At 39.3% G+C, this 24,807-nt stretch overlaps 1 protein-coding gene across 3 annotated transcripts in view; it reads left to right on the top strand.

The window, feature by feature from the left end:
* DCLK1 (doublecortin like kinase 1) overlaps positions 1-24,807 on the top strand; it is a 387,346-nt gene that overhangs the window by 259,990 nt on the left and 102,549 nt on the right. For all 3 annotated transcript variants that reach the window (XM_006158451.1, XM_006158452.3, XM_027775699.1), the window contains exon 4: positions 19,098-19,214. In XM_006158451.1, coding sequence (XP_006158513.1) covers positions 19,098-19,214 — 117 coding nt within the window. The remainder of the gene's footprint in view (positions 1-19,097; positions 19,215-24,807) is intronic.

Below are 24,807 nucleotides of genomic sequence, written 5' to 3'. Positions count from 1 at the left end.
GTGATCATGAGAAAATTTGGAATCTGTTAAATACCCTAGTAAGTGCAGTTCTAGAAATGTATTTTTCACTTCTGTTAAGCCTGTAAGATTTGGGGTTTTAAGATATTTTATCCCATTTAATCTTTAAATTAAATAAATCTAACTTGCTTTTTTACATTTCTCTGGAAAAGCAGAGTCAGGGAATCGAATGTGACTCCACCTAAACTGTCCTAATGTGTGGGCATTGTCAGGTACTTGTTCTGAGAATTAGGAAACAAAGGGAGGAATTAATTCCATACTGTTTCCTAGGTTCTCTCATGCTGCTTTCTTCAAAGAGTACCCTAGAAACCCATAGGCACAACTGATTCACAGAAAACTAATTTGTATGCGGCACTTAATTTAATTTCTCCAGTGTATCTCCCAAGCGGCATACTTCAGAAACTTTTAGAAAAGAGGCATTGCTGGCATGGCACCACTAGGGGACTTTGCCTAATAGTCTTTGTTTCTGCAGGGTAGGTGCTTCTGTAACACCCCAGGAAATCATTAATTCTCAAGCCTGCCAATATTTAGAATAAAACCAAACCATTGCAGAAAAGCATTAATTGGCAGCCATTCTTTTACAAATCCCCCTGGAAGGAAAGGAAAGTTTTCTTAAGAACCTAATCAGCCTTCATTTTCCAGAATTTTTCTCTGATTTCTAAGAGGACTGCTGCTGCAATTTTATTTCCTCCTGGACAGAACACCTTCATACGACCACCATAATAAGTATGATTATGTTAACCAAAATAAGGAGGTCTGACGACAGTTTGTCAAGCAAGCAAAGAGTTTATTCAGTGACAGATTTTAGGATGTATACTCAGGAAATAAAGGCTCCAGTAACCTATACCCAGTGGAGTTCAGCAAACATGGTGGAGTTCAGGGTCATTTTTATATGAAAAATATGGGAGGCGGGAGGCGGGAAGACCATAAGAGTTGTCTGTCACTAATTTAGATTGATGTAAGCAAGTTAACAAAACATCTTGTAGAGTGGGGACTGGGTAACTAAGGAAACACAGTCAAGACCTTTCCTAGAATCTGGGAAGAACAGGGAAGCATGACAATACTGATTGTTAATTGTTACATGTTCCTGTATCATATACGTCAGAGGGTAGGTGAAACTAGTTATAGTGGATTACAACATTTACTGGGAAAGAATGTCTATTTAGCAGGGTTAAAGGTTCAGACATAAGCAAGGCATGACTGTAGCCCACAGCCAAGAGAGGTTTAAGAAAATGGTCAGAATGTCTTATTTTGTTTCATGATTGAAATACAATCAAAAAATGTTTACAAACTTCTGCTATTGCAGAGCATAGATTCATTATCATTACCTTTGCATTCTAAGGCTCTGATTATTTTAATTTTAGGTTATAAAGTCACAGACCAGAATTATATATAGAAAAAAATACCAGTTTGAGGGCTTTAAGTAGGAAATGCCTCATTCAGTTCCTGATTTTTCCCCTGACAAATGCACATATTTCTCCTTCCTGTTTCTTCTTTCAAATAATTTTAGTTTATCAACCTCTGTGATTATGCCTATTCCTTGAACATTAAACTTCTCTTCCTCTTTTGCTCTTTATGTAAGATGTTTGCCTATATCCAGTCATGTAATTCTTCCTAGAGATACTCATTATCATTTATTACCACTTATGGCCTTGTTTCTCAAATTATTCCTTGAGCAACAGAATCATAATCAGCTTGATTAAGAGATAGCTGCTTGGGGGCCAGGAAGTAGGCAGAGTGCTAAAATGCCACACTGTATAAGGCTGACCCTGATGGGAAGGTTTCAAGTTAGTGGAGGAGACCTCCCTGGTATGCTCGGCTGGCTGAAGCTGGGGGTGGATTATGGCATGAAGACCCTGTTGGTTATACTGTCTCCCTACCTCTCTCTCTCATCTCTCTCACTCATGGAATAAACAGACTTAAAGAGATAAAATATAAAAAGATTCAGATGCCTGGTGTATGGAGTCAAAAATCTCTAGGGACTTGGCCCAGGAACCTATTGTTTTTTCATATATTCCCAAAGATGATTCTTATACTTACCAATATTTTAGAACTACTGATCTAAGGACTCCCCTTCATAATACCAGAACAATTCTTCTCTAGCTTTAATATGAAAATCACCAGGGATGTAGGTAACATGCATGTTCTGATTCAGTAGGTCTGGGATGGGACCCAAGATTCTGCAAACTCCCAGGTGATGCTGAGGCTTTTGGTCCATGGATTACATAAGCTAACAAGGGGTTAGAGAATTTCTCTAACCAAAATGGCCTGAACTATTGGACAGTACGAAGGCGGTTGTTTTGTTTAATGGTGGAAAGTGGACCCTATTGTTAGCCAAGCTATGACTAGCCATAAACTAATTAAGGGGGCATAGAATAATAAAAATAATACTTTGCTCTTTGTGAACACACACACCTGGAGTTCTCGACCATCATCACCATGTGCTGCCCAGAAACTCCAAACGTTTCACCTGTTCCAAGGAAGGGAGCCTCCTTCCAGACCTCTTGACTTTGACCCACTTGAGCCTGTGTAGATGCCTGAGCCTTGGGGCCACTGGGCCAAAGGCCAAATAAACCTATGATTTTTTTCTGCATGACTGAGATAAAGTCAGATATAAAGGAGCCTTAACTAAGAAGAGAGTGATCAAATTTATTTCAGTTAACATGTTTGTGTTTTCTTTTCTCTTTTTTGGTTTCTTATATTTCCTTTTCTTTTCCATAGGAGGAATTCTTACTTATTTCCTAGCTCTCAATTCTTGAGTAATTTATCTACTTATTATTCTTATCTTTCAGTTTCATCCTATTTTATAGCTAATAAAATCCAGGTGGTCATAAGTTGTCAATTAACAAGAAGAACTCTTTATGTTCTTTCAAAGTCTGCTTTCAGCCAGGTCTCAGGATAATAGTTTATTATTTTTGCAACTCTGAGATGGGACAAAATCTGAAGTTCAATGAATATTTGTTGCTTTTTCAATAATGTTTTGTCTTGCTAATTTATCTCCTCATACTTTTTAATTTAGTCCTTTTTCCTAAATAGTGTACTACGCAATTACTTAAACCCTGAGCCTCTGCATTTCCCTCAGTAATTTTCTTATCCACATATAACAGAAAAGCAAAAGCTTTTTGGTCCATGGACCCACACCATCAGGATCACTTCAGTCTTTCATTTATGTGTTTATTAATTTTTAATTTTATTTTTATTTTTATTATTATTATTATTATTATTATTTTTTAATTTGCTACGGGGCAGAAATGCTCATCAGAAAAAGACAGAGAGAGAAAGCAAGCTGCCAGGTCCAGGACTTGAACTGTATTCAGCCATGTGAGAGTCCAACACCTCAACCACCACACCACCTGCTGATCTCTTAGTTTCATGCCTCTGACCAACAGAATATGAATTTCCCTGCTTGGAAACAATTCCTCTATACTACCATGTTAGCTGGTGAATTTCTGCTCATATGTCCATGCTCAACCTGAACTTAATCATTTTTCAAATATTTACTGAGTTCTTGCTGCTTTAGGTGCTAAGATTCAGTATCAAGCCAGTAGAAAGGGTATAAACTCTCATGGAATTTATATTCTAGTGGAGAAAATGTGCCTTAAACAGGGACCAGCAGTTAGCGTAATGGCTATGTCATTTAATTTTAAAGTCAGAGGTTCCACCTCCAGTGAATATTAGTAAGGACAAGAAAAGACAAGGATTCTGCATTTTTTCTTTTCTTTTTTGTTTTTGTTTTTTAGTTTGTCAGACAGTGCCTGTGCTTGCCTGAGAGAGACAGAGGGAAAAAGTGAAAAAGCACCTCCCATAGGGAAAGGTACATCACAATCTCTTCTCCTCTAATTCTGTTTCTTTTCAGGATTTTAAGCAAACATGCCTAGCATGTTTTTACAGCTAAAAGTGCACAGCCATGTGGGATCCAGTCTCCTTAACCACCAGGCACAGATTGGCCCAGAATATGCCTTTTTAAAGAGAAAGTTTGCTCTTTATCCTGCAGGAAGACTGTAGGTCTTTTTCTAATCAGTCTCTCCTGCAGTTTTGCACATGAAGCCACTGTATTGTGCAGACCCCTCAGCAGGATGTACCAGTACAGTGATAAAAAGCATGTCCTCCTGCCCCCAGCAAATCATCCTCTATGTCTTCATCATATCACAAGGCATTTTCTTCTGTCCATTTTCAGTGTCTCTACTCTAGGCCAGGCCACTGTCCTTTTCACCTAACTTAGATATTTTTTACCCAGCAGTCAGAGTGATACTGATCAGATCACATGACTGCTTTTACTTAAATTATTTCTGTAGTGTGTTATCTTGCTTAGAGTAAAATCCAGGGCCTCATGCAGTCTTTCCAATCCTGACTTGATCTGGTTTGTAGCTTTCTCTCTTCCCGTGAAGCCATGGCTGGCTTCCTCCTGTGTTTGGAGGTCATCTTCAGTATTCTCCACACAAGTCCCTCTATGACCACCAGTATAAAGAAATTGTCACATCATCGTTTTAATATTTGGCAAAGCAATTATAAAATTATAAAAGCATCTCCTATTCTTGTTTTCATTTGTTTAAGGCTTTTTTTTTTTTTTTGAGAGGTTTTTGCTATAGGGCACATGCGCTCGCTAGCATGACAGAAAGAGACAGAGAGACAGAAAGTGAGAAATACCCCCTAGGGGGGATGGCCACACCGCAATCCCTTCTCCTCCATTCTCCTCTCGGGATCTTGGGCATGCACACACATGCGCCCAGCATGAGTTCAAGCCACCGGGTCTGGGACTCAAACTGTGGTCAACTACATGAGACTGCAGTGACATAGCCATTACCCCAACTGCTGGTCCCTGTTTAAGGCACATTTTCTCCACTAGAATATAAATTCCATGAGAGTTTATACCCTATCTACTGGCTTAATACTGAATCTTAGTACCTAAAGCAGCAAGAACTCAATCAATATTTGAAAAATGATTAAATTTAGGTTGAGCATGGACGTATGAGCAAAAATTTACCAGCTAACATGGTAGTATAGCGGAATTGTTTCCATACAGGGAAATTTATATTCTGTTGATCAGAAGCAAAAAATAATTAGTACAATTAAGAAACTAAAATAACATGGAACTAGCAGATGAGGTAATGGTTACATTGCTGGGCTTTCATGTAGTTGACTGTGGTTCAAGTACTGGAACTGGCAGCCTCAAACTCACACTGGGTTCATGTGTATGAGAGCCCAAAATCCCAACAGGAGAATGGAGGAGAAGGGACTGCCATGTGGCCATCCTTGGGGGAGGTGGTGGGGTGATTTCTCACTTTCTGTCTCTCTGTCTCTTTCTGTCTTTTCAGAGAGCACACACACTCTATAGCAAAAGTCTCCTAAAAATAAAATAAATGAACTACATAACATATTCAAAGGAAAGAAGAGAGAGGAGCTGAAGTAGGCAAGTACCTTCTAAGCTATGCTAAAGATGTTTTCAAAGAGCAGCTGGAGTCACAGAATCATTCAAAGTAGCTGGGAAACAACACAAATTTTCAAGAAAGACTTATACCAAAGTTCCCTCATACATGCTGTGGTGGGTTAACTAATAACCACCAAAAGACAAAAACATGTAAATGTTACCTTATTTGGGAAAAGGGTCTTTGCAGATATATTTAAGACTTTTGAGATGAGATTACCATGGATTATTCAAGTGGATCCAAAAAATTTATCACAAATGTCTATATGAGAGAATAGTGAAAGAGATAACAGACACACAGAATAGTTTATGTGAAGATAAAAGCAGATATTTGAGTGATGAGGCCACAGGCCAAAGAATGCGTAGAGCTATCAGATGCTCAGAAAGACAAGACATGAAATATTCCCTGGCGTCTTTGCAGAAGCTGAACCTACCAGTACCTCGATTTCAGATTTCTGGTCTCTAGAACTGTGAGCAAATATGTGTCAGACATTTTATATCATCAAGTTTGTTGTAACTTGTCGTCGTAGTTATAAGAAACTAATGTATACATTTGGGGAAAATAGAGAAAGAAAAACAGAAATCCAGATAATGTGCACCATTAGGCATCTGACTCCACCTAATGAGTCAGTGTGAGACTGGAGATGTTCACCTGTTGTTCCTCAGTCGGCCTTCTTCACCCTTGTGGGCTGTTGTCATAATTCTAGTACATGAAGGTCAGCCTATTTCATACAACATGCCCTTCAACTCAAGCTAGCGACTTAGTGTTGGTTAGCTGAAGGAACGGCATCCATAACTGTGCTAGAGGACAAACTGGCTGGCTCACAGTATGCCTGTCTTCAAGGTAGCACATAAATGTGGCTATAAGAAATCCAAGGTATGAGAGTAACTGAGAAAGAAAAATTTACAGGGCCTTAGGGCAAATGCTTCAGTCACAGCGAAAGGAAAGCAATATGTGTCATGCAAGTAAGTGAAGACCAAATTGTTGCGGGATGGCTTCTGTGATGACATGCAGGTTCTTGGTGTTTCGGACAAAGAACTGAATGAAACACGCCAATAGTGAAAAGAAAAGGTAGTTATTAAGTAAAAGTGAAAGTATACTCCTGAGAAGTAGGAGTGGGCTGAACAGATGGAAAAAGAGTGGCTCACAGGTTCCAGTAGTTTCATTCTATGACATTTGTAATTTTTCTAATCTAGGTCGTGTTGGTGGCTCATTGGCTGGGCCCTCTGATTGTTCTCAACTCATTGACTCTATTAAATGTGGCTTAGCCCACTGATTGATCTCATTGGCTGTACGAAATGTGGCTTAATCAGTTAGATATCTCCCACTAATCTCCTGCTTATGTTATCCTGGGCAGGGAATTTTCTGCCCTGATTTTTTTTTTTTTTTTTTTTTTTGTCTAGCCACATGGGAAGATGTTCCAGCCCCCTTACCTGCTTTCATTTGCTTGCTTTCTCCTGACCCTCAAAATGAAAATAAGATAAGGTTGTTCTTCAGGCTCTCTATAGCAAGGGAATCAGCCACCATTATCTTCATTTTTGTGGAGACTCACAGGCAAGTAGAGGAATGGGAACATTTTGTAATGGAAAAATGACTTAGGTTTGCCTTGTTAGAAGTGGTTGGCACAAGAAAGCTATAGGTGAGCTGACCAGAAGTAAGGCCTCCTATGCAATTATTTAGGGGAACATATTTGCTTTATCTAGTTGGTGCTAGAAGAGGGGGTAAAAATTTGGGATTTTGTGTGTTCTTAATCAAGTCCTGGATATTTGGAGCTCCTTCTTACAGGGGTTATTGTTAAGTATCCTGGATTATTACTAGAGATAGAAATCTGAGTTTCTGTATGTCTGACTTACAGAGTGTAGCCCCTGTGGTTGATTATCATAGAAAAGGGGCTGGTTTCCTGAGCAGGTTGCTGCAGATTGTAGGTCAGAGTTCTTTTCTCACGTGGTCTGTATGTCCATCTGTACATTCAGTGTCTCAAGGTAGTTAGACTTCACTGAAGACTGAGAAGATAATACCCTCAGTCTGAGTGACGTGAAACATACAACACATTAGGAAAGGCTCTAAGCATCTACAGGATACCTGAAATCAATCAGTAAGTTATTGGATTGTCAGGAAATTTGTGACATATTTTTCTATAATTTTCCATGAAAAAATGCATGATGGCTTTCCCAATGACCCATATAATGAAAATAGCTCACATCTCTAGAGGCTGGAAAGTCCAAAGTCAAGACTTGCATCTCATGAGGGCCTTCTTGCTACGGCATAACATGGTGAAGAGTATCCCACGGTGAGACAGACCAAGCAAGCTTGTGAGAGAGCAAAGGAGGACCATTTTATAACAAGCCAGTTTCATGATAACCCATTATTCTGCTAATCCATGAATGGATTAATTCATCTATGAGGGGAATGCCCTTGTGACCTAATCACCTCTTAAAGATCCAGCTATTTTTTTTAAAGAATTATTTTATTTAACTTTATTTATTTATTTATTTATTTTTAATTTGACCGGAGAGGGACACAGAAAGAGAGAGAGAGAGAGAGATAAAGTGAGAAAGCAAGCTGCCAGGTCCGGGACATGAACCTCAGTCGGCCATATAGGAGTCCAGTGTCTTTAACACCACACCACCTGCAAGCCCCAAAGATCTAGCTCTTAATACTGTTAAAATGGACATTCAATTTCAACATGAGTTTAGGAGGGAACAGATATTTAAACCATAGAAGCATCTGTGATTTGTTTAAATCTCTCGCTGAAAATATGCAGGGTTTTTTTTTTTATGAGAAGAAGCTCATAGCTGTTAAAGGGGTCTTCTCAACTTTAATAACTGCTTTACTTTTAAAAGGTGAAGGAGACTGTTGGTGAAGCTGTATTGACCAATGAAGAGGTATACAGAAGTAACAGTATATTCCTCTGAGTATACGGCTGAGGACAATCAAAGAGAAAAATAAGGGTGCTCTTTGGAACATGCGTTAATGCTGATGAGGTTGACTTCTTTTGAAGAAAACAAACTACCAGCTATACTTACATTTCAGATTCAGAAAGACAAGACTCTGACTTCGAAGCAGCTAGAGAGTATTTGATTATATTGCTTTGAGGCAATGCTGCCAGGCTTAATGACTGGGGTTGCAAATCCCCATGTCTCAATGGGTAAGAACAAAAATCTCCTGCATGGATATATGCACTTAATTGAAAAGGCTTGGGGAACATTATTTTGGGGTTAATTCCAAAACAGTTGTTACAGTGGCTAGGTGGTACTCGATGGGAAAAGTCTTGACTTAGAGTGTAGTTAATCATAGGTCATGCTCTGGCCCTTCTCCAACACTCAGATTTTCACAGGGAAATATGGACATCACCTTCTTCTACCCAGTGCCCCCATTCCATTCTCCAAACCCAGCTAAGAAACCACCAGCATTTCAAGGCCCCACATTCTCATTTTCAGAGATGGATAAAGTAATGGATGCCAATTCAATTTTAGCAGACTATTGGAAAACCTTTAACATTGCCAGTTGAGTCACCTACACTGAATTGAATGAACTAAAACCTCCAAATATCAATTCATGTTGGCCAAACCCTCAGAAAGAATGATTAAAGTGCTTTATTCAGTAGTCTAGTACAGTGGTTGGTGACAACATTAACTCTGTCAAAGAAGAATTTAAGACTAATTGAGGGCCCCCTTGGAGAACATTGCCTATTGAAGACATCTAGCACTGTTCTCAGCCAGGAGCAGTATGTCCTCCAGGGTACATTCAACAATGTGTGGAGACTTTTTTGATCATCTCAAGCAGTGAGATGCTACTAGCCAAGGATGCAACTAGCAACTGGCACTAAATAGTGTAACTGACATGTGGGAAGAAGGAAAGAACAGGATGAACTTCAGGAAATGAAGATCTGGTAGAGCAGGCACAAAGCAGCTTTTTTCACCTGGTGTTGGGAGGACTTCCTCTTTTCCTTCTCGCCTCTGGGACTGAAACTCAGACCCAGATGAGACCCAGAAAGCAGGATTAGACAGCTGGGACCATGTGCATGAGAACACTTGGGGGGGACAGAAATAAGATAGTGGGGACTTGGGTTCCCAGGGAATTTCCTGGAGCAAAACCCTCTGGAGACTCTCACATATTTCTGCAGTTATGTAGGGGAAAAGTGAGTTTTCCCTCTATTTGACTGTAAGAGAAAAGGAAATAATTGGAAAAGAGTATCACTTAAGCTATCCAAATAACAGATCTAAGATGGTGGTGACTCTTGAGAGGTTAATACATAAAATCCCAGCACCATAAAGCCTTCTGCAGATGTTACATAACGATTAATTCTCAGCCAGTGTCCCTAGAGCCATGCCGTGCAGGAACACGTGGGTGCCATCTGGAGAGCTTAGCTGGGTGTTCTGAAAGTTGTGGTGGCCCATTCTAGGTGCTGGTTTAGACACACATTCCTGTATTTTTAGAAGCTATTTTTAAAATCTCAGTTTCTGGGTATTACTCTCCAGCTAAGCCATTCCAGCTGATGTCCTTGCCTCCAACTGTCTACTCCATACCTTATTTATTTTTTTTAAAGCTATGTTTTAGACTTTTTCCATCTTGATTGCTTTTTATCCTAGTGCTCCACATGGAGCTTGGGGAAGTAACACTTGTCCTAAGCCCCATGGGCACCATACTGTAGTGTAAGGGTTGTCTCAGAAATCAGGTGGAATAGAAACAGTCCTTACCAGAACATGCAGCTAGGGAGACATTGATTGACCCTTCCTGTAAGGAGGCTACATGCGGATTTTTCTACAAGGCTGCTGTGAAGTCTGAAATCATTATGTTTCTATAGGAAGTAAGCTTTAGTCAATTATACCAGGAATGCTCTGCTCAGCTCACCCACAAGTCAGAGACTAATGGAGTATGATGAAAGCTTCAAAAGCCATGAGATGAGCTGGTGAACCCTTCAGTTAATGGGGCTGCTCCCAGAGGAAGCTGGACAAATATTGAGAGATAGGAGGAGAAAAGATTCCTGATTTAGGGGAGAGGATTGACTTAGTAACCACTGATAACTTAGACATTCTTTTTTGCTTGTTTGTTTGTTTGTTTGAGAGGTTTTTGCTATAGGGCACGTGCGCTCACCAGATAGACAAAGAGAGACAGACAGAGACAGAGAGACAGAAAGCAAGAAATCACCCCCCAGGGGGCATGGCCATTCCACAATTCCTTCTCCTCCATACTCCTCTTGGGATCTTGGGCATGCACACACACACACCCAGCGTGAGATTTTTTTTTTTTTTCGCCCAGCATGAGTTTTAAGCTACTGGGTCTGGGACGCGAACCGTGGTCGACTATGTGGGAGTCCGGCAACATAGCCATTACACTAACTGCTGGTCCCGATAACTTAGACATTCTTAAAGGATGCTTTCCAACTTGGAGAAGCTGAACGTGTAAGGCAACTTGCTGGAGAGTTTAGACAGCCAGAACTGTAGGTTCTGTCTCTTCATCTTTGCGTTTGTACCATTTTATAAAAAGTCTCTAGAACTGAATGTGCTTCTTCACTATCTCTTGTATATAGCAACAGAGAGGAATGTCATTCCATTTGGAGGTTGCACCTTTGCCAAATTAAAAGGAAGCTTCTTTTTGTGTTCAGGATAAGAAAGCACAAATCATCTACCAGTCATGACGGGTTCTAGATGAACTTAGCATGTTTTTAATAGTTAGGAACAACTGAAGTTAGAGTAGAGGCATATTGAGGGGCCCCTGTCTGATAGTGCTTTTATGTTGGCTTCTGGTTTATAAGGAGATTAGAGGAGTAAAAAACATTCCTTGTTTGAAGAGCCATCCCTAGCCAGCATGTCACCAAGGCTGTCTAGATATTCAAGAAACTTCACTTTCGCCTTTGCCAAGGTACAAATGGGCACTTTTTAATGCATGAAGATCTCACGAGCTCAGGTGAGCTGTTGTTTCCTGCGATAGAATTCTATAACCATTTCTATTCTTCAGCACCTTCTGTAACACTTCAGCCTACCCACCAACTGTTTCTGAGTGGGGGTAGGATCTGCCTAAGTGGAGGTTCTCATGCCACTGGGAATATAGCCAAAGAATATGTTCTACCTCCTCCCTATACATCACCATCTGCGTTGTCTCTCTAAATCTGTCCATCACAGAATGCCCATTTTTGAGTTTGGGTCCTGGGTAAGATGGAAATTATTTTAACTTCTATCTTACCAAATATCCAGAACATCTGTAATGCTAACATTAGTATAGACCATATAGAGAATGATACTTTTTACATCAAAGAACTATGAATAGGAACTTTTTAGAGCAGAGATATAATCAAAGCTTGCTCTCTTGCTTGCTTGCTTGCTTTTAAAATTTTCAGTCATTAGAAAACCAATTCATGTGTTTGATCTGATTGTTGGACTTTGGATAGCCCATGGTCTTTAGTAGCAAGAGAAATTACTATTCAAAAACTTCCTTCAAGTACCTTACCTAGGGCCCTTCAATATTATCTCTATTTTTAAAAATTTATTTATTTTTACTTTTGCCAGAGGTCATGTGTGTATGCATTAGAAAGCAAGTACACTAGGGACCAGCAGATGGCATAATGGTTACATCAAGGGACTTCCACGTGGTTGATCATGATTCGAGTCCTGGACCTGGCATCTTAAAACTTATGCCAGGTGTGTGTGCGTGCGTGCCCAAGATCCTGAGAGGAGAATGGAGGGGAAAGGCTTGTGGCGTGGCCATTCCCACTGAGGGGGGTGATTTCTCACCTTCTGCTTCTCTGTCTTTCTCTGTCTCTCCAGTGAGTACACACACCCTATAGCAAAGATATCTCTCTAAAAAAAAAAAAAAAAAAAAAAAAAAAAAAAAAAAAGAAAGAAAAAAAGAAAGAGGCAAGCACACTGCAATAGGGTCTGGTCCCACCGCAATATTGTTCACTCCAGTTCTCTACCCTGTCAGGATCTTGGGCACAATCATGCATGCCTAGCAGTCAAGGCCAGTATTTGAACTCTGAGTGGCCATATGAGATCCATCTTTCTCCACAAAGCATTGAACCACTATGTTACAGGGCTGGTCCCAAAGTCATCTTTCTTAAGGAGAGTCTTCTACATTTTCTAGTAGCTCCACAGCCAAAGGAAACACAGTTCTTTTTGATAATTGGTGGATAAAATATAGGAGTGCTGAAAAGTATCAGAATAAAGAAGTGATTGCCCTCTTGCAGAGAATAGAAGGTACCACCTTCTTCTTTCCCTGAGGCTATGAAAATGTCCTCTGTGGGAACAAACAGGTTTTCTACTTTACTTGTAATTTTGATCATATTATTCACAATGCTTCTAAATTGTGATTTTAAGCTGATAAAGATTTTGGCATTCTCTCTCTAGTTAAATTCTTCATTGCATTTTTTAGCATGGTAAAATATAATTCTCATTTAAATAAATTGAAATACTTAAAATCTGAACTTTAATTGAAAAGATGGTTGGATTTTTTTGGTTTGGGATTTTGTTTGTTTTCTAATTAATGGCTTGATGCTACAATATTCTTCAACTGTGTTTATTTTGACCTTAGGGATAAAAGCAGTTATTATCAAGTTTTTTGTTTTTGTTTCCATTATTCAAACCAAGCTTTTTAAAAGTGTTCTAATCCCCACTAAGACTCAAGAAGCTTCACTCTTACCCTGAAGGCAAGTGGTTCAAGATTTGTGATATATAGTATTTGCAACTATCAGACTCTGTGATCTCCCCAGCTGTTCTGTATTATAACTCCACTTCTGAAAGAGAGTTCATTGTTTCTTCTTTTCTGATATAATAACATCTTGTTAGGAAGATAACTTCAGTATTTTAAATATAATGTTGATGTAAGAACTGGATATTTGCCCTCCTCTGGTTCACCACCGTCCCCATGCCTGCCCATGCTCCTGGGCACTGATAGATCTTCCCAGATTTTAGTCACTGTGGAACAGCTTGCTTAGGCCACAACCTCAGATACTGCGGTGATGAGGAAGCCACCAACTCAAGAGACTTGAGTTCTGATGCAAATCATTTAGCCTCTCAGAGATTCAGTTTTCTCATGTGTATAATGAGAGGTTAGATTAGTTCACATAAATAGACACAGTATTGGTAGTACTCCTGCCCAATATATAGATTTTTATTTACTTAAAGTATATTTGTTTAATTCTAAAAGACAGAGACAGAGAGAGACAGATCCCCCCTCCAAATATATATATAGACACACACACACACACACACAGGATTCCAACACCACAAGCTACCTCTAGCCTCATTCAGTCCCCAGATCATAGGCACATTCATGGAGACTTGAGCTGAGAACCTTCCCATATGAGACGGCCTTGCAGAATATCATGTGCTGTGCCATTGTCTGGCCTCAGATACAGCATTTATTAAGCAGCTGTTGTATTCTTTATAAAATTCTAGGTAGTAGTCAGTACTGAAGTGAGAGGGTGGGGAGGCAGATTAATAAATTAATGTTTTACAAGGTTATTTCCTCCTCTGGAAGGGTGGTTCAGAGATGCATGGAGTTGCATGATGCACTGATATTATGTTGTTTGTTTATTGCTGAGTTCAAGGTGAACTCACAGAGCTATAGTAGCACTCACAAGGTGCTTCCTCCCTCTTGGAACTTATAATGTGCAAGGAGAATATTTGCAGGGCACTTCTTCCCTCTTAAAGCTCATAGAGCCTACAAAAGCTGCACATAGCTGAGCTGAGCCATGAGCCAAGGCTGAACCAAGCCAAGGTCATTAAGGCTGAGCAGGCTGAACCAAGGTTGAACTGAGCAAGGCTAGCAGCTAAGTAGGTCTGGTGCTACTTTTCTTTAAAATGGGCTGCAGACAGTAATGGTTCATTACTGAACCAGATGTGCATTACATACAGTGGTGTAAAACAACAAAGTCATAATTACATAACAAATGCACAAGTGCAATACAACTAATAACATGTTTACCCTGTGACCTTCACACATGATAAGATAGGAAGTGAGGAAGTCAGACTAAACCATCCTGACTCCATTTTCACTACAATGAATACTTTTGACTGATTAATAATATGGTGAGAATTAAGAGCAAGAGGAGGAAGGGAAGATTTGGAAGCACGGTTAAGAATCCACAGGTCTTTTATGATAGATCAAAATCAAATGAAATGTCTACATTTGCTCTGATAAGACTGAGCTACCTAACAAAAATATTTAGTTTCTTTCTGGAAACTGGAAAAATTTCAACTTAGTGTGGTAAGGTTGGTTCTATTATGCTATGTTTTGGTTGGTAGTTGGAGCTATAACTAGCAATTCTGGCACTTGTGGTAAACAGCATGCCACAAACCCTAAAACCAACTTTTAAATTCATGTTGCGGCTCACAGATGGGTGTTATTAACAATGCACCATCTGGCAGCTTTCTATTTTAACTAGTCATTCCTACTAACTAGATGCTGAGCTTTTTAGATTATTGTTTTAGATTTATGTGGTCTCAAAACGCCCATGACCTGGGACAAAAAGTCCTGGTCATCCTGCCCTCATTATAGTCTTGATTTTGATTTAAAATGAATGAAAGTACTGTTATTTAAGAGGAATTTGTTGCATAAACCAATATTTTTCAAACATGAGGCCATGAAAAAGCAAATAATCACAAAGAGATCTTGTTGGCAAAACAACTTTATGTACCACCACCAGGTGGTAAATGTTCAGAGTTCCAGAACTTTTTTCATTCTCAATCATGCCTACTGCTCTCAGTGCCCAGCACACAGTGAGCAGTTCATAAAAATGTAACTGGAAACAGGTCATGAACCAGCAACACTATGGCAGTCCCGTCTGGTTGCTAATAGACTTCTGAAAGGCTTGGAACATCTTGATAGATGTTCATAAACTAGGACAAACTCCAGGATGTGTTGTTGTCAGTCATGTGGACGGAGCCTTGAGCTAATCTGAGACCTTCCTTACTCATTGCAAAGCTTTGTTTTGTAAATTAAAATTTCCACAGACATTAAAATCCCTCAGGAATTATGGACCCATGTGAATGGTCCTGCTGTTTCTGATCATATCTTCTGATGTTTTTGCTCAAATCTTCTGATGTTATTAGTTCTGTTTCTTGGTTATTTCTGTATTTCAGTTTTTGCTGCTATGCCTGTATCCATAGATTTGTTTGTCTTTTGGCTAAGAAATGGAAATCTCGGGACCAGCAGTTAGCGTAATGGCTATGTCGCTGAATTCCCATGTAGTCGTCCGCGGTTCGAGTCCCAGACCTGGTGGCTTAAAGTCATGCCAGGCGTGTGTGCGTGCATGCCCATGATCCCGAGAGGAGAATGGAGGAGAAGGGATTGTGGTGTGGCTACCCCCTCTGGGGGTTGATTTCTCGCTTTCTGTCTCTCTGTCTCTCTCTGTCTCTGGCAAGCACATGTTCCCTATAGCAAAGACCTCTCCAAATAAATAAATACATAAATAAATAAATATAAATGGAAATCTCCAGAGTGAAGAGGCAGACCATGGGGCAGTGGTAAAATGTGATGCTCTGAGAGGTTAACCCACATGAGAAGGTTCCCAGTTCTCATCTGGAGACCTTCTTGAGTGCCAGGCACATGTGTGCCCATAATCCAGAACTGGCTGAGTCTGGGAGTGAGTTACAGTATTAGGACCCTGTTGGGTTTTCTGTTTCTCTCTTTCTCTCTCTCTCTTTCTGTCTCTCTTGCCAATGGGAGAAATAAATAAATGAACTTTAAAAAAAAGAAGAAGAAAGAGAAAAAGAAATGGAATTTTTTGGCAGGGCCACATGTATAGGCTGAAACAGCCAATAGTGAACCAAGTAACTGTTGGAGAAGACCGAGTAGACTCAGTAATGCAGGATTTAATTTCCTTTGCCTCAAGCTGTACAAACAGGTGGGGGGGAACCATAAATACTATCTCAAGGCAGAATTTCCTTCTGTTTTTCTCTTTTTCTCTCTCCTTTTTCTTTTTTTAACCTTTCCTCTCTCTCTCTTTCTCTCTCTTTTTTTTTTTTTGCCCCAGTTTAATTTCTAAGACTTTCTGGGATCCACTGTTTTCTATGTTCTATCTCCTAATGCTAGTCTTATAACATTTATATTTCACTACACTCACACTCCCTTTTTACTAAACAATATTAACTACTTTGTTTCTTCAGAGTGTAGAAGAAAAAGAAAGTTATCTTGAACCTTGGAAATTTTAAAATTACTTGGATACGAGAGAAAAATGTCAACGTTAAAGTCAGACATCAGCATTAGATCTGGAATTATGAGTTCTTTGTTGCTAAAACACAAAAGGGTAAAAAGTGCACAGTAGAAAATTAATAAATTAGACTTTGGGGGAACCAGCAGTTAGCATAATGGCTATGTCACTGGACTCCCACGTTGTCGACCGCGGTTCGTGTCCTGGACCCGGTGGCTTAAAACTCACGCCGGGCGCGTGTGCGTGCGTGCCCAAGATCCCGAGAGGAGAATGGAGGAGAAGGGATTGTGGCATGACTATCCCCCCGGGGGGGTGATTTCTTGCTTTCTGTCTCTATGTCTCTGTCTGTCTGGCAAGTGCATGCGCCCTATAGCAAAAACCTCTCCCAAAAAAATAAAAACATAAAAAATAAATTAGACTTTGAATTTAAGCTATACTTTCAAAAAAATATATAAGACTACCCTATTTCAACAAGTACCTAAAAAGATCATTACTTGTTTTACGATGGACTAAGGGATTAAATTTTTACTGTAGAATGTATTCTTATAAACCAATAGGATAAAGACTATCCCAACTGCAAATGTGCAAGGGATATGAATAAGTAGTTGAAGAAGAAATACAAATGGCTAATAGATGAGTGAAAAAAAAAAAAAAACATAAAACTTCCTTGGCAAAAGCCAATTCAGATTTCAGACAATAAAGAATGACATTTGTTTAGAGTTAGCCAAGATTTTTTGAAAAAAGATAATATCTAACCTTCGTGAAGGGTCAGGCAAATGACTGCTCATTATATAGTGAAAGTATAATCTGGGTCAGACTTTCTGGAAGATTATTTGTCAAGAGCTTGTCAGAAGTGCTTTACTTTCAACCTTCCACTTCATTCAGCAAATATTTTCAACTTATTTAATTCAACAAAATACTGGAGAATCTATGATATGCTCTTGGATTCTAGTTGCTAGAAACTAAAATTTGCATGCCAGGGACCAAATCTAGCCTAAGGAATGGATCTGATAACTTCGAACTTATTTATGAGGATGTTACTTAATAATTACTTACAATAATAAAATACTGAAAGAAGTGAAGTATCCAATAGTGGGAAACTAGTTAAGCAAATCATGGTACTCCACATAGTAAAATTATTTATGGCCATTAAATGATGGAGTAAAAATGTTTACAAGAATTTGTCGTATGAGAATGACATGTACAGATCACTCCCAGTATTGTTTAAATATAGGTGAACAGAAAAAAGTATTAAAGTTTGTATACCTCCTCCCCTCCCAAAATCATCACTTGTTCATGGGTTACAGAGGTGTTTTAAAATATACTTCATCTTTTTCTATCTACAGAGAACATTACTTATCATTACAAACATAAAAACATTTTTTAATTTTTCAAAAGTGGTTTCTGAGGAACACGATGAGTAGATTTGCATAGCATCATGATGTTCGGTGGAATCACTTTGCTATTTAAGATGTTCACATTGAATTTAATGAACATGGATATTGAAGATCTAAATTTAATGAAATCAAGGTTATTTCTCATCCTCAAGCCAAGAACCATTTTGCAGATGCAATACAAGCTCTATGGCAGACTTTTGGGGTGGCAAAACCTTGCATGAAGCCCTCTTGCAGGGCAATGTCATACCTCTTCACCAATCTTACCTCTTCTGAACAAACAGGCATCATATAACACTGTATGGAGCCCCAGGACAATAAACAGATCCATCACAATGGGTAGAATCTTCCATTACCACATTTCTTGCTTTATGAGGTTGATCTTTCTTCTAACATTTTGCTTGGTAGAAAGAAAAATTTACCCTAAAAATGATGACTACAAAGATTTTTCAAAAAGTTTATAGACAATATGTTTATGAAAAAGCTATGCATGGATTTCAATAATTTTGCACCAAAATAAACTCATACATTAAAAAGTTTCTTGTTTTTATTTCTTTCATGAGCATAAGAGAGAGAGAAAGAGACAGAGATTGGCACTCCCAACAGAATCTAAATGCTGAATCCACCCACAGCTTTAGGCAGCATGGATCATGAGCATACATGCATCTGGCGTGTTCAGGGAGGACCCCAGATGCAAACCAGAACCTTCCCATGTGGGTCAGCATCACAGAGCACTGTGCTACCATTGTACCACCATTCGACCTCTCCACAGACTTTTGAAGCTCCTTCTCAAATATGACACACAGATAAGCCAGCGGGTAGGTGAAGAGAAATCTAACAAGAGTACTTCTTTATCAGCCTATTGATTCCAATCTATCCAAAACTACCCCTGTAAATGACACTTGGAGTATTGTTTATTTCTATGTCTGAAAAACTCACTTTATCTTTTCTCATTGTGTTCTTGGCTCCATTGTTGTAGATGGGCACACTACAGGCAGGAAGTGTGACCAAGAATGATCGTGAATTTCCATTTCCAGGAATATTGTGCATTTTGAGATGATGTGTGTCATTACCCAATATTAATGTGTAGTTTTTTTTCCCCCCCAGAATGTCGAGTGGTGAAGTCCACTTCTTACACCAAAATAGCTTCATCATCCCGCAGGAGCACTGCCAAAAGCCCAGGACCTTCTCGGCGCAGCAAATCCCCTGCCTCGACCAGCTCAGGTAAAACAGCGAAGCAGGCTTTGGAGAAACTGCCTTGTTTCTGATTCCTGATGAGCAGACGGTGTGTGAAGCCCAGAGTGTGAGGTTTTTAACATAGTGTAGATTCCGGTTTATAATTTTAGAACACATTAGAGAAGTTGAACAGATTTACTGGAGTCTAGCATGTTGGCTGCAAGAAAAAGCATTGAGCTTGGAAAAATTCGCTTAGTGAAGATTCAGGAAACCCAGATTTGCTCATGAATAGAAGCAAGTCACCATCTTATATCATTTCTACCATGGATCCTAGAAGTCTCTGTTAAAGTCTTTATTCTACGTGAGACTGACATATGAAGAGTTTCCAATTTGTTTTTGCAAATCTTTTTTAACACTTTGACTCAGTCCTCAATTTCCTTTCTTGTCTCTGAAGCTAAAAGCAGTGAGATTGAGACTATGGAGCAGAGATTATTACAGTAACCCTGGCCTGGGACTGTCTTCTCTGTGGATCTAGTGCTGGTGTCAGAGTAGGCTGTGTACTCACAGAATGGATATCTCAGCTCTGTTTTCTTCCTTGGTGTTAAAATTCATATTAGTCAGTTAGAAGGTGGGTTTTTGGGATTGTTTTGTTAGTATGTTTGTTTCAGTCTTAGGTATATGGCCTACGTCATTACTGAAGGGAGTTATTTATTGAATGATATAAATTGTTGCATGAGAATTGTTAAATGATGCAGACATCAAAATGATTTCCACCTGATTTCTTAAAGATAAAGAAACTCTTGGGCCAGGTGGTGACACAGTAGTGATGTGGCTGGATCCATATGGGAAAGGGACTAGGTTTGTTTCCTGGACCCTCCCTATGCATGCTGGGTGTGAATGTGCCTATGATCTTGACTGGCTAAGACTCCGGTGAATCATGATATGAGGACCCTGTTGAGGACCCTCTTTCTCTCTCTGCTCCTCATGAAATTAATAGGTGGATACATTTTTAAAATATACAAAGAAGATCTTATAAATAGGGACAAAGAGTTTCGAAGTCTACATGGAGGCCCTTCTGTGGGCTCAGAGAAGTGTGAAAAGAGCTCTAGGCTAATGCTACCTAACATGGAACTCTTACTAAGCTGGGTAGCTTAACCACCCAGCCTAACTTCTCCAAGAGTCTCTTTCCCCTTGGGACTTAACAAATAACTGCTATTCCCTAAACTGGTCTCTAAAGACCACCTTCTCCTTTAATACTCTAAGGATGGCAATAATGAGCAGCCACTGCCCCTTCCCACAGCATGGCCTATACAGCATAGCCAGCCAGGAAGTGAGACTCAGAACACACTTAGATGCTTGTTTGCCTCTCCTAGTTAGAGGGTGTACAGAGAATGCCTCCCTTAACATGACATGGCTAGTGTAGATCAGATGGAACCCTAAAATAAACTTTGCCACCGAATAAGGACACTCAAAGTTTAGCATGCATGGGAGTCACTTGGGAACTTGGTAGTTGGCCATCCTGATTCATTACTATCTCATATTCTAAGGACACTTAAGAAGTTCATGGGGAAAATGGGCTTAAAGTTTATGTTAGTACAAAATAAATGGAATTCATGCAGTTTTTTTCATAGTATGTATTTTCTATGAACTTTTGAAGATCCTTCCTAAATTTATATTTTAGTAGTACTCCAGTGATCAGAAGATCAAGTAGGTCATTTTGAGAAATGATGGGTGAAGATAGAGGTTTTCAGGCTAGCAGCATCACTGTCACTTGAGCACATATTAGCAATGCAATCTTGAGGTCCTCCCCATGCCCACTGAAACAGAATCTCTGGAGGTAGAACCCAGCAATAAGAAAACACTAAGCCCTCCAGGTGATTCTAATGCACACCCATGTGTGAAAACCATTTGCTGGGAGACAACTAGTAGTGTGGTAGTTAAGGTGGCTAAATCCCACATGAACAACTGCACAGCTTGAGTCCTGGATCCAGCAACTTATAAAACCCACTGGACTTGTGTGCATGCATTCCCCAAATCCTGAAAGGATAGAGGAATGGAGAAAAAAGGTTTGCAGCATGGCCATCCCATGGCCATGAGAGGTTTGCTTTCTTGCTTTCCCTCTCTCTTTGTCTCTCTCTGGCTAGTGCATACACTCTCTGGCATTTTTTTTTTAAGTATTCTTTTAAAAAAAGAAAAGAGGAGCCAGCCGGTGGCATAGCAGTTAGTTATGTCACTGGACTCCCACGTGGCCAACCAAAGTTCGATTCCTGGACCTGGTGGCTTAAAAATCACACCAGGTATGTGTGTATGTGTGCCTAAAATCCCAAGAATGGAAGAGAAGGGATTGCAGCATGGTTATCCCCCATGGGGACAGAGGGTGATTTCTCACTTTCTCTCTCACTATCTCTATCTCTCTCTTTCTCTCTGGCGAGTACACATGCCCTAAGGCAAAAACTTTAAAAAATAAACATAAAGGAAAGAAAAGAAAAAGCTACTAGGTTATGGGTAACAAGAAGGATATAAATATAGAAAGTGATTTGATTTTATAATCTGGAGAGAAAGATACAGCTTGCTTATCTTCATATATTGGCATGACAGAAATGACTTTCTTTCCACCCTCCTTCTTGACTCCAATTGTCAATGTCCATCTTCAGTCACTGCAACCAAAGAGCAGACCTCTAGAGAGCTTGAAAGGTAGACCAAGAAAACAATGAGCAAGGAGAGTGCCAGACACCAGCTCCTCTTCTACCTCCTTTCTATGGTCTAGCTTGAGAATCAGTCATCTGGGAGAAGAGAAAAAATTTCTGTCTGAAGATCATCTCATCTTTGGAATATGGGGAAAAGTCACTACCTTCAAGAGAGACATCACCCACACACAGATATGAGAACCTCCATGAATTGACAGAGCCATCCTGGAATTGCTGCATATAAAGCTACCCTGGAAGACCTTAGTTTATCCATTAACTGCTTGACAGGTTAAAATTGAGCTCTATGGAAGATTTTAATCTTGATTCAGGAACAGTCCTCATTTTTTTCTGACCAAACCTGAGCTGTAGAAAGAATCCCCGTGGAGTAGTAGCAGGGAAAGGTATCATAGGCCTAGCCAACCTCCTGCCCCTAAAATTTTGTCTATTTAGTGCAATCATGGAAGAGTGTAAAGAGGAGGCCCCATAATAACTGACACCTTAATATTATTAAAAATCATCGAAATTACAAAATTAGTTCCTAATCCAAACAAACTTTGACATTGATCATTTCTACTTACTCTTTCCTCTTTTCCTCCTTTTATGGAGGAAATTCTTATTTGAATTTAAAAATATTGGATTAAGTGGACATCTAATAATGGACAATTAGCCCAATCTAATATTTTTAAAATTATAGATATGTTGGGAAAATCATTATGTATCAGATAGCTCTTTTTAAAAATTTATGTATATAATATATATATTTAATTTACATTTAATCACTGTATATCTTTACAATGTACAACATGGTTTTTCCCAGCATGAATACAGTGCATATTTGTTCAATCTAATACATCACCATATACATTATCATCAACTTTTCACTTTTGTGTCTATTCAATATTTTATTTGTTTGTCTTTTTCTCACTCCCTTTTGCCTACCCACTATTACCCACTCCTTTCTATACTGTCTCTAGTATCTACAGTTACCCTTCCTGCTATTATACCTTTTAATCTTTCAGTTTCTGCTCTCAAATGCAGACATTCAGTATATATTAAGCAGAGACATATACTGTCTGTCTTTCATAGTCTGGCTTACTTTACTTAGCATTAAATCTTCCATATTCATTCGCTTTTTATCAGATGTCAGAGTCTCATTGTCTTTTTATGGCTAAGTAAGATTCCATAGAGTGCATGTGCCACATTTTTTTAATCCACTCATCTGTTCTTGGACATTTAGGTTGATTCCATGTCCTAGCTATTGTGAATAATGCTGCAATAAATGTGAATGTGCAAGTGTTTTTCCAGCTGAGGGTTTTCCTATCCTTTGGGTAGATACCCAAGAGTAGAATTATGGGGTCATATGGTAGTTCTATTTGTAGGTTTCTGAGGAATCTCCATGTTGTTCTCCACAGTGGTTGTACTAATTTACATTCCTACCAACAGTGGAGGAGAGTTCACTTTTCACAGCTTCACCAGCACTTATTTTTTAAAATTAATTCTAGCCATTCTGACTGTGATTAAGTGGTATGTCATTATGGCTTTGATTTGCATTTCTCTTATGATAAGAGATAGCTCTTACCTTATTAATCAATATGTGCTATAGTTATTTTTGTGTTTTATTTTGTTGTTGTTATTTTTTTTTAGCAGCTTTATTTTTAAAAGTCATAGGCGATAGAATGCTCCTGGTAGCCTAGGTGGGAACTTTTCTTTTCTTTCATTTCTTTTATCCCCCCATAAATCAAGAAAGGTAGAGAATAGATCAGATTATTGTGCATATATTAAAGAATGGAATCATGGATCTAATCTTAAAAAGATAATTATGAATATAGGCAATAATTTCATCTTAGAATTAACTGGCAAAGGAGTCACTGTTCAGTAGCTCTAAGGCTTAAATTCACTTACAAAAAGTAATTTTGGAAACTCAGAAAAGCAGATAGGCAAATATATTAAATATATTTGCATTCGTCACTGCCAACAATTTTAAGTATCCCTTTTAGAAGGTAAATAGATAGAATACACTACCTAAAGGTGAACAAATTGCTTCAAACAAAAATTTAAAAGATTTTGCTAAGAGGGCACATGTACTCACCTGAGAGAGCGAAAATAAATTAGAAAGCATCCCCATGGGGAATGATCACACTGCAGTCCCTTCCCTTCGATTTCTCTTTCCTTTTGTGATTTTAGGCATGCACACATGCACCCTGTGTGTTTTTCTTCTTTTTTTAATTTTTTTTTCTTGCTAATTCTTTTTTTTTCCCCCTGTGTGTTTTTCAAACCATTGTTTCTGGAACAATCGTCCATGTGGGATCCAACTGCCTAACCACCAGACCACCAGCTGGCCCAAAGACATTCTCAACAGTAGTTAAAGTCCAGTTGGGGGCCAGGCAGTGGCACAGCGATGATAGAACTGGATCTACGTGGAAAAGGTCCTGGATCCTCTTCCCTGAAATTTTCCAAGCACATTAAGTGCAAGTACCCATGATATGGGCTAGCTGAGACAGGGGTTGGATTACAACATCAGGACCCCTATTAGGGGTGTCTATCTCTTTTTTTCTGTCTCTCTCTCTCTATCTTTCTCTGTATCTTTCTCATGGAAAAAAATTGATAAACTTTAAAAAAAGAAGAAACCTTAATGATTTGATCAGCAGTAACTTGGAATTTGTAATAGGTAAGCCATGTCAGGTCTTATCACTGCAATAAAGAAAGTAAAATTCAAGGAACCAGCAGTTAGCGTAATGGCTATGTCGCTGGACTCCCACGTAGTCTACTGTGATTCGCCTCCTGGACCCGGTGGCTTAAAACTCATGCCGGGGTATGTGAGTGCATGCCCAAGATCCCGAGAGGAGAATGGAGGAGAAGGGATTGTGGCGTGACCATCCCCCCGGGGGGTGATTTCTTGCTTTCTGTCTCTACATCTCTCTCTGTCTGTCTGGCGAGCGCATGCACCCTATAGC

Source organism: Tupaia chinensis, unplaced genomic scaffold, assembly GCF_000334495.1.
Source record: "Tupaia chinensis unplaced genomic scaffold, TupChi_1.0 Scaffold000597_1, whole genome shotgun sequence".
Lineage (NCBI taxonomy): Eukaryota > Metazoa > Chordata > Mammalia > Scandentia > Tupaiidae > Tupaia > Tupaia belangeri.
This window is presented reverse-complemented; position numbering and strand designations above follow the sequence as displayed.